We start from the raw sequence: 11,772 nt of genomic DNA on the forward strand, positions 1-11,772 counted from the left end.
AAGCTGCCATTACAAGCACGTGGCACCAAGCCTCGTGTCTCTAGACGAGAAAATTTTATGAAAAGAGACACCAAAGGTGCCCAAATACAAAGGAGGACACGCAGCGAAAGTAGCCATCTACAAAAAGGAGCCTGTTTTGTCCTGCTGTAATACATGCAAGGTTGGGGATAGAAAATGTATAAAAAACAGAAATTGATTTCTCAGAGCTCTGGGGCTAGGAAGTCCAAGGTCAGGCAGCCGGCGTTTTGGTCAGGGCCTCCTTGCAGGATCATCCAGGACAGAAGCACACGAGACAGCAAGAGAGAACGCTCTTGCTTCCTACTTCTTAGGACTCAGGACAGTAATTACATGTCAACACGAGTTTGAGAGAGGACAAAGAAGGAAGCACGGGTCCAGCACGCCGAGGGAGGCCTCGAGAGAAATCAGCCGGGCCAGCGCTCAAAGCCTAGACTCGCACCTTCTCCACCTGTGAGAAAACAAACTTTGGCTTAAGCCACGCCGTTGATGGCGTTTCTTTATGGCACGCAGAGCGCAGACACCGTGCGTGCCCGGGGGTTTGGCCCATTGGTAGCTGACCTCTTCTTTTTCACGGCAGTCATCCTGACAGCCAGGACTGAAGGGGGGCGAGAACCTTCACCAACACTCACACCCCCACATCCAGAGCAGTCAGTGCCCCCTCAGCTGAGGCGCCTCAGCCCCACGGACGCTCCGAGGGAGGGAGCGGGTGACGGGCCGTGGGGCTGGCAGCCAGCGTGGCCCACTCCTCCCTTCAGGCCTGTGGCGAGGGCCAGGCGGGGAGAACTAGAGGGTTTTTCAGCGTTCGTAAGCAGAGGAAAGGTCCTCCCTCGGGAAATCACATCAAAGGCAAAACAAACTGTCGCTACTAAGTCCCTAAAAGCCAATTAGCAACATGAAATGTTCTTTCACTAAAGGCCACACAGAGCGGCATAAACACCATGCGGGATAAAAGGGTCACAGGAGGAGGGCGGAGTGGGGGCCAGAGGTGAGGTGGGGCGGCTGGGGGAAGAGTCTGAGGTCAGCTGAGAAGGAATTCGGCGTCATTCACCCCCAAAGAAAGGCTGCAGGTAGGCGCTGAGCTCCATCCCCACACCTGGCAGGTACCCTTCCTCCCCCAGAAATAACTGCATCTTCCCATTTGCCTCAAAGTAGCCAACACACATCCAAGAAAAACAAATAGATAAAATTTAAAATGTTGTGAGGCTGAACAGACTTCTTCAAGGCAGTTTGAAATTCCCCAAGTACATTTGTAAACCCCCCCCAAATGTTTAGGCCATGGACCCTTTTCTCCCCAAAAGAATCTCCAAGGACTAGTACTGTGGGAAGCACCACGGCCGTCCTGACCTGCCTGGGGAGTGGACAACGGCAGCCACCACTGAGAGCAAGGCAGTGGACGGTACCAACCTGAAAGAACAGCCACACCTCCGAACCCAGATGTCTGCTCAAGTGTGCGTGTGATACAACCTATGAGGGTACAGCTACGGATACAACTAGCACTAGGGTATAGCTGAATGTTTTAAAAATAATCTTACTGTTTCTGTGTGACCCTATACTAAAAAGCTTACCCCACAGCGACCCTTGCATAAAGGTAGGCTCTAAAACCACTTTCATTTCGCAGCTACAGGAGCTGAAGCACAGAGCTGCCAGGCCTTTGCCCATGGTCAGAGACCTAATAACTGACAGACCCACTAGGAACATGATCTGAAGTAAAATCACGGCCTGAAGCAAAAACAACAGTAACAAAAACCCTCAGGGAGCAGCTAGAACTGTCCCGCCTTCCCCAGAAGAAGAACCAGCTCTAGTCTCGGGGCGAAGGCAGAAGCAGACAGTTCCACGGGAACTAGGAAGGACCTGACATGAGGCTCTAGTAGACAGGAGACCACAGAGAGCAGCAAAAGCACCTGGAAGGCAGGTGCAGCCCAGTGCCGAGGTTCGGGAGCTCTGCGAGGTTTCGAGAAAATCCGCAGGGAAGAGACTGTTGCTTTTCCTTCCCGCGGCAGGAACACACAGCAGCTGAAACACACATGCAAGCACTTCCCGGGTCTGGACAGCAGCCGAAGATTTTTGGGAACACTTACCCTCAAGTTTCTACCCCTGCTGTTGTTGTTTTACTTACCACAGTAGGTGTATGAAATGTTTGCGTCGGAGGAGCTGCAGATCCAGTGGTGGTCCTGAGGCTCGGTGAATGCGGGGAAAATCAGAGTGGAAAAGAGCGTAAGTGGTAGCATGATTCAGTGTCTCTAAAACTTTAAAAATGTAAGGAGGGTCAGTAAACAATCATCAGACGCCTCCCTTTCAGTAAGTGAGAAAGATTTAACTTAGTCAGTGGTCACATGATGCCTGAGTGCCTATCCGGTGGTTTCCTCCTTTTAGGTGTGTGACTGCGTGCTCTGAGCTAAGGGTACTTCCTGGAAGGACAGAGAAATAATTTAAAACCTCGTCTTTCTGAACACTTTGTGAAAGTGAAAGTGACCAGAGATTTAAAAACAAGACACTTTCTAGTTCAGAGAAAAAAATCCACTACTCTCCCGCTTTTTTTAATGAAAAAATAAAACAAAATTTCATAATCAAATAAGAGAATAGCAAGAGTTATTACATTGTGTATCATTATCTTCAAAGTAGTTACTCAGAGTACAAAACATAAACCCAAAAGATTCTTGTAAAAAAGAAACAAACAGATAATTCAAATCTTTCTTTTCAATGAACTAAGATAAACTAGTAGTATAAATGAAACCAATTAGCATATATATTGAAATATTTTTAAAACACTGGAACTTGTAATTTGGGGAAGTACTTTTTTTTTTTGTTTTTCTTCCAGTACCAGGAATCAAACTCACAAACTCGCAGCCTTACACTTGCCAGGCAGGCACTTTGCCACTGAGCTACATCCCCAGCCCCAATTTGGGGAAGTACTTTAACTTCTCTTTTTCCTATTTACCTCTCTTCCATTTTGTTCTTTATTTGTGTTTCTCATACAAGAAAAACCGTGCAGTATTTGAGCTTGAGCGTCTGACTTATTTCACGTAACATTATGTGCTCAAGTTGCGTCCATTTACCCCTGAACGCCTCAAGATCATTTTTCTTCGTGACACAGCAGTCTATTGTGTAAAAATATGCTGTCCTTGTCCATTCAACTGCTGATGGACCTATGTGCTGTTTCCAAGAATTATCTATTATATGTTGTGTGCTATAAACATGGGTATACATGTATCCCTGAAATACGATGATTTTAACTCTTTGGGGCATACCTAGAAGAGGCACAACTGGGTCAAATGGAATTTCCATTTTTAGTTTTTTGAGGAATCTGCACACTGATTTCCATAGTGGTGTGTACTAGTTTCCATTCCCACGAACAACGTACCGTAATAGAGTTCCTTTTCCCCCACGTCCGCACCAGGATTTTTTACTACTATTAGATTTTTCTATGGCAGTCATTCTTCCAGGAGTAAGATGGTAGTAAGATGGTGTAGTTTTAATTTGCGTTTCTGTGATGGCCAGTGATGAGCATTTTTTTCATGTATTGACTGGCCATTTGCATCTCTTCTTTTGAGAAATGCCTATTCATTTCAGTTGCCCCTTTTTTGACTGAGACTTATTTTGGGGGTCTAATTTTTTTGAGTCCTTTATATATTCTTGAGTTTGTCCTCAGTCTGAGGAATAGGTAGCAAAAAACTTTTCCCATTCTGTAGACTGTCCCTTCACTCTGGTTTTTTTTTTTTTTCTTTTTTAAAATTTTTTTTTCCGGTACTGGGAATCGAACTCATGATGTTGCCAGGCAAGCGCTGTGCCACTGAGCTAAATCCCCAGCCCCTGTCCCTTCACTGTTTCCTTTGTTGAGCAGAGTCTTTTTAATTTGATATGATCCCATGTGTTGATTTTGTTTAACACTTTTGGAAGTATAGGCATTTTGATTTTGTTGGATCTGCCTAACCAGGAACAGGAGATATTTTTCCATTTTCTGATGTTCCCATTGATTTCCTTTTTCAGTCTGATGGAATTTTCACTGTAAAGGTCTTTCACTTCCTTAGTTAGGTTGCCTAAGTATTTAATTTTTTTATGCTATTGTAAATGGTATTATTTTCCTAATTGCTTTTTCAGTGAGTTCATTTCTAGCACACAGGAATGCCACTGATTTTCATGTACTTATTTTGTTGTCGGTGACACTGCTGAATTTGGTAATTAATTCTAGGCGTCTTCTGATGGAGTTTTTGGGTCTTGTAAGTAAAGGATCATCTTATCTGCAAATAGTGATACTTTTTACTTTGTCCTTCCCTATACATATCCCTTTTATTTCTTTGTCTTGCTTGGTTGCTCTGACTAATATTTGGAGGACTATGCTGAACAGGACTGGTGACAGTGGACACCTGCTCTCCCAGTAGTTAAGTCTCAACAGACACACTTCTCCATCCGCACAGCTGTTCTCTCCTGAAAGCTCTTATGCAACAATTTCTCATGATTCAAAGACCTGGACCTTCGGATCTGAACTAAACAGAGTGATGCGAACTACTTCAGCTCAGCAGCAGGTTGAGCCTCGGGCCAAAAGGAGCAGGATGACCGCCTGCACGGGGACACCAGCCTGGAGTGCTGAGTTCTGGGCGGGGCCTTGCCCTGTTAAAAAGTGCACTTTTACTTCTAGGTTTCCTAGTTTTGTCTGATGCTTGGGATTGAACCCAGGCCCTTGTGCATGCTAGGAAGTGTTCTACTACTGAGCTCTGCCTCTAGTCCTCAAGGGAATATCTTACGTCCTAATATCATTATTTCAATGTGTCATTATTTTACGTCCTAATATTATTTCAATGTGTCATGTATCTCACTTCAAACTCCTACTCTTAGAGGAATAGCTACTCCTCTAGATGCTCTGCCACTTGAAATCCTTTATAGGAGGTAGTTTAGCGTTAGTCACAAATGGCAGAGTGGTGGCTTAAAAATCTGCACACATCAAAGGAAAACAACGCTGTTGGTAAAAGGATTTACTGTAGAACTGTGCTACTTTTCCATTTTTAAAAAGGCAAAAATCCACAAGAAGAGGGAGAGATGGGAATTATTCAAGGGATATAATTTCAGGCTTAGTGAGTTGAAAAAGGTCTAGAGAGATCTGCTGAACAGCAATATAAATATAATTACTGCCGGGCATGATGGCACACGCCTGTAATCCCAGCACTTGGGAGGCTGAGGCAGGAGGATTGTTGTGAGTTTGAGACCTGCCTTGACTACAAAGTGAGGTCAAGGCCAGCCTGAACTATATAGTGAGACCTTGCCTCAAAAAGACAAAAAAATAAAATAAAATAAATATAATTACCACTAGTGAACTGCATGTTTAAAATTGGTTAAGGTGGTAAATTTTGTTATGCTTTTATCAGACTTTTAAAACAAAATGTGCCGGGCGTAGTGGCACACGCCTGTAATCCTAGCACTTGGGAGGCCAAGGCAGGAGGATCATTGCGAGTTCAAGACCAGCCTGGGTTACAAAGTGAGCTCAAGGTGAGCCTGAACTGCGTAGTGAGACCCTGTCTCAAAAAGACATAAAAAAAAAAAAAGTTTAAAAAGTCAAGCTGGTATGCTGTATGACTGTAATTCCAGCACTCTGGGAGGCTGAGGCAGGACAATTTCAAGTCTGAGACCACACTGAGCTGCATAAGCCAAACCTTGTCTCAATACCCCAAAAAGGAGCAGAAGAGAAGCAAAAATTCATGAATACCTTGTAGAGATCTCAAAATGATCGTTTCCTACTAAAAGAAACCAGAACCTCATGGAGAAATGATTGATCCCAGGTTTGGGACAGAAATGTACAAGATTAGCCAGAAACACCCTCTCAAATTAGATAACCAATGTGCAAAGGATTCCATTCACCAAAGAAGAATGCTACTGGTTTCACACTGCAGTTGTAAGCTGGGGGTGGTGGCGCACACCTGTAATCCCAGCACTCGAGAGGCTGAGACAGGAGGATCATTGCAAGTTCAGAGGCCAACCTGGGCTACATAAGTGAGTTCAACATCAGCCTGAACTACCCTGTCTCAAAAAGACCAAAGAAAAAAACAAAAACAGATGAACAAAGAAAATGCCGTACATATACACAGTGGAGTACTACTGCTGGGCCATAGATGATAAATTTGAGCCGGGCGTGGTGGCACACGCCTGTAATCCCAGCACTCGGGAGGTTGAAGCAGGATTGCTTCAAGTTTGAGGCCAGGTTGGGTACATAGCGAGGTGAAGGCCAGCCTGAACTGCATAGAGAGATCTTGTCTCAAAAACACCAAAAAGAAGGATAAATTTGAGTCTTTTGTAGGAAAATGGATGCATCTTGAGACCATGACGGTAACAGAAATAAATCAAAGGTTAAATATTGGATAGATTCTCTTATATGAGAAATCTAAAGTGTAAGTAACTTAGCGAGCAAAAGGAAAGATGACAGGAGACAGGGACGCTGGGCCAGGGATGCAGCTCAGCAGCACAGCGCCTGCCTGGCAAGAGCAAGGTCCTGAGTTAGATTCCTGATACCGGAAAAAAAAGGAGATGGGAGGCAGACCTTCCGCAGACGGGCAAGGATGTAGGGATGGAGAGAGGCAGGATGTGCATTTGTACCAAGTGCCTACAGTGGATGCGGTCCACGCATCGCAAGTATGTACTAATAAAAAATGAGAGAAAGGACATTATGTAGCAAATCTTTAGGGAAAAACAGAGGCAGGCAGCTCCAAGCTGGCTCTCAAAGAGCCTTACTTCCTACCTGCATGTCCCTGTGAATCACCCTGAACGCTGAACAAGGCTGAGTACCCACTGAGGCACCGTGCATTCAGAGGGTACAAGTTAAGTAGGGCAGACGTGATCACTTTCACCTTGCTTTCTTGGTTTGCCTGCTCCAAGGAAGACACTAACCCATCCGGGGAGAAGCTAAGGTCTGCTGTTATTGCGTCTAGGCGGTCCCCCAAAGCCTCAGGTGGTTGTGGGGGGCGCTTTTTCAGAGGTAGCTGAATCTAGAGTGTGTGACTGACTTGTAGTGTGATGCTGGGATTAAGCTGGGTGACTGCTAGATCAGTCCACTGATTAGACTGGCTCCACCCTAATCCCAGCAGCTGGAACAAAGGGCAGAAAAAGGCTTGTCTCGCCCTTTTTGCTCTTGTTGCCTTGGCTTTTCTTTTGTTTTTCTCCATCTATTTGAGACAGGGTCTCGCTATGCAGTTCAGGCTGGCCTTGAGCTCACTTTGTAGCCCAGGCTGTCCTCAAACTTGCAACGATCCTCCTGCCTCAGCCTCCCGAGTGCTGGGATTACTGGCCTGAGCCACCACGTCCAGCTACTTGTTGCTTCTGCTGTCTTCCCCATGAACTGTTGCCCCTCTGCCACACTACCCTGCCCTGGAGCCTAATTACGGACTGAAACCTCTACAAACTGAGCTAAATAAAGCTTTCCTCCTTTAACTTTGGGTGTTGGGTATTGTCTCTGCAACAAGAAAAAAGTAACTAAGACACGTGCCAAAAATGTCAATCACGTGAGTGAGCCACTTTGGAAGCAGTTCTTCCTGCGAATTAGGGATGCTCCTGTTTCCCCTCCCATCAACCTCCCTTGCCCACACGCTGTGGTTTATACCTAGGACGTCCCCACGTGCACAGATGAGGGCGCTGCACTCAGCAGTGGGCTAATCCACCCGTGAGCTCGCAGCTGAACGCACTGCCAGGAGGCCAGACACTCAGGGACCTGGGCCTATCCCTGTCCCTTGCTCCCCCCTTTCTCGTATAGCAGATCACAAACTATATGGAGACATTCTTCTGACAGGCAGGGATGACTTTTTTTTTTTTTTCTGGTACCGGGAATCAAACTCACAACCTTGCGCTTGCCAGGCAGGCGCTGTGCCCCTGAGCTAAATCCCCAGCCCCTAGGGATGACTCTTTCAAAATGTTCTTATGTGGGCAAAGAATACTCATGCACGTAGAAATATCCAAACACAGAAACACAGCCTCCTGCTTGCTTCTGACATCTGATCCCTGGTCTAGCAGTAACTGCACCTGCACCATCCAAGCACACAGCAGCATGTCCGTGTATATTTGCTTCTTAAAACAAACATGAGGCCATGTTTTATTTTTCACACACAGCTACTCTCTTATAAAGGATCACTCTCTGAAATTACTAGAAGCCCTCACAGTTTCAAATTATTTTCAACAATGACTAACAATACAAAAGTAAAGGCAGTTTCACACCCGGAAACACAAATTACACGGAAGCACATCCATAAAGACAACAGGCTCATTTCTCCTCCCCAGGCTATTCCTTCTCACTGTCCTCCGCATCGAAGGTGAACGGTTTGTCATAGCCCATTAGATGGTTGTAGTCTTCAGGGTTTGGAAAGAGCGCAGGATTAACTAACAGTGACTTTGTCTTAGCGTAAAACGTGGTAAACACGTGCGCGCTGCTTGGAATCTTCACGTCGTCCTGGTGGAACACTGTGCTTGTTTCCGAGAGCACAACGCTATAAGTAATGGCTTTGTACGTGTCGGTCGTGGGCTCGTGGTACAACCGAATGACATAGCCTTTCGTAAGGAAATGGAGCAGCGCGGGGGTGATCACGGTAAAGCTTCCTATGACGCCATAGAATAGGACTTGCAAAGCCAGACTTCCAAACATGTTACTTTGTGAAAAAATGTATGGTAGAAATGTAAGGCTGATTGCACTTGTAGAATAAGAGAAACATTTCACACCTAAATGGGGAATAAAATTGAAGATTAGTAATTAAATTTTATAAAAGAATCAATCTGTCCCATTAATTCTACTTTTCTACTCCTTATAAATCATCAAAACACCAACAATAAAATCAAAACATATAGTGCTCATTACACATCAGACTCTGTCCTAAGCATGTCTCACATTTTATTCATGAAGTCTATAGAAAATTCTTACGAGGGGGCTAGGGATTTAGCTCAGCAGCAAAGCACCTGCCTGGCAAGTGCAAGGTCGTGAGTTCGGTTCCCGGTACCGGAGAAAAACCAAAAACAAAACAAAACCAAAAAAAAAGAAAATTCTTACGAAAAAATGTGTAGGCCAGGCATAGTGGTGCAAATTTATAATCCCAGAACTTGGGAGGCTGAGGCAAAAGGATCGTCAGGAGTTCGAGGCCAGCCTGGACTACACAGTGAGTTCAACAGCACCCTAAACTATACATCGAGACCCTGTCTCAAAAAAAGAAAAAAAAAAGATGTGTAACTGTTACATAATTTTTAAAAATAGGAAAGAAGAATTTGGTGTGCTAGTGCATGCCTTTAATCCCAGCACTCAGGAGGCTAGGGTAGGAGGATCTTGAGTGCCAGACCAGCCTGCACCAGACAAGTGTCCTTGTCTCAAAAACATTAAGCCGGACACGGTGGCTCACGCCTGTAATCCCAACACTCAGGAGGCTGAGGCAAGAGGATCGCTGTGAATTCAAGGCCAGCCTGGGTGAGCTACAAAGTGAGCTCAAGGCCAGCCTGAACTACACAGTGAGACTGTGTCTCAAAAAAAGAAAAAGCAAAATGAATAATGTCACAGAGCTATCAAGTAGCCAGGACGGGATTCAAACCTGGGTAATTTGATTCTAGAGTTTATGCTACTGGTGATAGGCAACACTGCCTCACCAGCTACGAAATCTGCTTAAGGACAAATGGCTTCCATCAATAAAAGACTCAGCATTACTTAGAAGACTTTATTATACTCTAAAAACTGATTCTGACCAAAGATTACCAAACAAAATTCTCTATTAACAAGTACCTCTATATATCTAACATAAGGGGCCGGGGATACAGCTCAGCAGCACAAGCACCTGCCTGGCAAGCACAAGGTCCTGAGTTCGATTCCTGGTACAAAAAAAAAAAATCTATATCTAACATAGAAGTTTTAACAGGGGAAATTCCACTAGGCTAAATGGTGCTTGGAATTAATACAGCAAACAAGCTGGCAGCTGGCACAGCAACGGCCCCAGCTACTCAGGAGGCTGCGGCATAAAGACTGCAAGTTTGAGACCAGTCTGGGCAGTGTAATAATTTAATGAGACTTTTACCTCAAAATAAAAAATAGAAAGTGCTGGGGATATATACCATTCAGTGCTGAGGCTTGGGTACAATTCCCAGTACCATACATACAAACAAAAAATGAATAAGTAACAACAATAACAATGAAACAGCAGCAAATCACCAAAAATTAGCATCCACGGTTATTTATTTATTTGTTTAGGTTATTTTGAGACAGAGTCTCCTTGTGTAGTGCAGGCTGGGGCCTTGAACTTGCTCATGTAGCCCATGCTGGCCTTGAACTTACAGAGATCCTCCTGTCTCAACCTACTAAGTGCTGGAGTTACAGGTGTGCTCCATCATGCCTGGCCAGTGTTATGGGTTATGTCTAGGTATTCCCCCAAAATCTCGTGTGCTCATAGATGGGGCTTTTGAAGGTGACTGGATTGTGCCGAGGGCTAGACGGCGCTGTCAGGTGGGACCTGACCACAAGAGCACGGCCGCTGTGGGTGGGGCACAGAAGCCCATGTCCGTCCTGGCTCCCCCTTGTTCCCTTTCGTGCTTCCCTGCTGCTACCAAGAGCCACTTCTCCGCCATGCTGGACCGCCTTGGAGCCGGCCAACTTCGGACTGAACTCCTACAAGCTGTGAGCCAAAGCAACCCCCTCTTTGAGCTATGGGTGATGGGTATTTCTGTCCCAGCAAGGAGCAAAGTAACTAAGCCGGAAATGTTGTCAGCTTCTTTAGCAACGAAAGGTATTTAACTTAGACCAGTGAGGTACTGGGTTCACTTATGACATTAGAGAGATTAAAAATAACTTTGGAGATGGTTAAATGGACAAATCTTAAGTTATATATATATATATATATATATATATATATATATATATTTTAAGACTTAAAATATAATTTCTTAGCTTTAGTTTAACAGGATCCTAAAAATATCTATTTGGAATATAGACGAGCTGAAAGCCTAAACAAGCTGACTATAAGGTTCATCTGGAATAACAAAAAAAAAGAAAAAGCAAAGAAGGGAAGTGATTCCTCTCAAATATTAAAACAGACTCTAAAAAAGTGTTAATGCACAAATAAACAGACAAATCAATGGAACAAAATGAAAAATCCATAAATAAACCCAACTGAGTACGTTAATTTAAGATACATTCTAAAATCAATGGGCAAAAGAAAAGTCTTTTTAAGATGATGATGTTAGAACAACGGAATACCATGTAGAAAAAGACAAAATTCAATTCATCCCTCTTGTCATGTACCAAGAAAAATCCAGAGATTTCAATGTAAAAATAAAAATTAAAAAATCATAGTCTAAGAAAAAACATCCATGAAGTTCCATATAATCTGGGATAAGAAATTTTTTCTAAGTATGACTCAAAATACAGAAGCATTTGGGAAAAACTGATAGGTGACTGCATAAAAAACTGGACACTGATATAAACACCATAAATCAAAGACAAATAAGTGGGAAAAATATTTTCAGTTTACATCAGAAGGGGTTAACAGTCCCTACATATAAATTCGAAGACTATGAGAACATTAACAATCCTTACATTTTAAAGGCAAAAATGCATATGGCCCTTAAACGAACACTAAACCTCATTCACAAGATACACACAATTGGGCAGGGCATAGTGGCACACACCTGTAATCCCAGCACTTGGGAGGCTGAGGCAGGAGGATTGCTGCGAGTTCAAGACCAGCCCGGGCTACAAAGTGAGCTCAAGGCCAGCCTGAGCTGCATAGCGAGACCCTGTCTCGAACAGGAAAAAAA

At 44.1% G+C, this 11,772-nt stretch overlaps 2 protein-coding genes across 2 annotated transcripts in view; both read right to left on the bottom strand.

Annotated features, from left to right (window-relative positions):
• The window catches only part of Ly96 (lymphocyte antigen 96), a 31,230-nt gene extending 28,852 nt beyond the window's left edge, over positions 1 to 2,378 (bottom strand). Inside the window, exon 1 of the mRNA XM_005392077.2 lies at positions 2,135 to 2,378. Within this exon, the coding sequence (XP_005392134.1) occupies positions 2,135 to 2,246 (112 nt within the window). The 5' untranslated portion in view covers positions 2,247 to 2,378. The remainder of the gene's footprint in view (positions 1 to 2,134) is intronic.
• Positions 2,379 to 8,050: 5,672 nt separating this feature from the next.
• Positions 8,051 to 11,772, bottom strand: part of Tmem70 (transmembrane protein 70) — a gene marked incomplete at its 5' end in the record, with an annotated part of 4,093 nt that continues 371 nt past the window's right edge. The window contains 1 exon segment of the mRNA XM_013518188.1: positions 8,051 to 8,706. Coding sequence (XP_013373642.1) covers positions 8,273 to 8,706 — 434 coding nt within the window.

Source organism: Chinchilla lanigera, unplaced genomic scaffold (assembly GCF_000276665.1).
Source record: "Chinchilla lanigera isolate Chin_1 unplaced genomic scaffold, ChiLan1.0 scaffold00043, whole genome shotgun sequence".
NCBI classification, from domain to species: domain Eukaryota; kingdom Metazoa; phylum Chordata; class Mammalia; order Rodentia; family Chinchillidae; genus Chinchilla; species Chinchilla lanigera.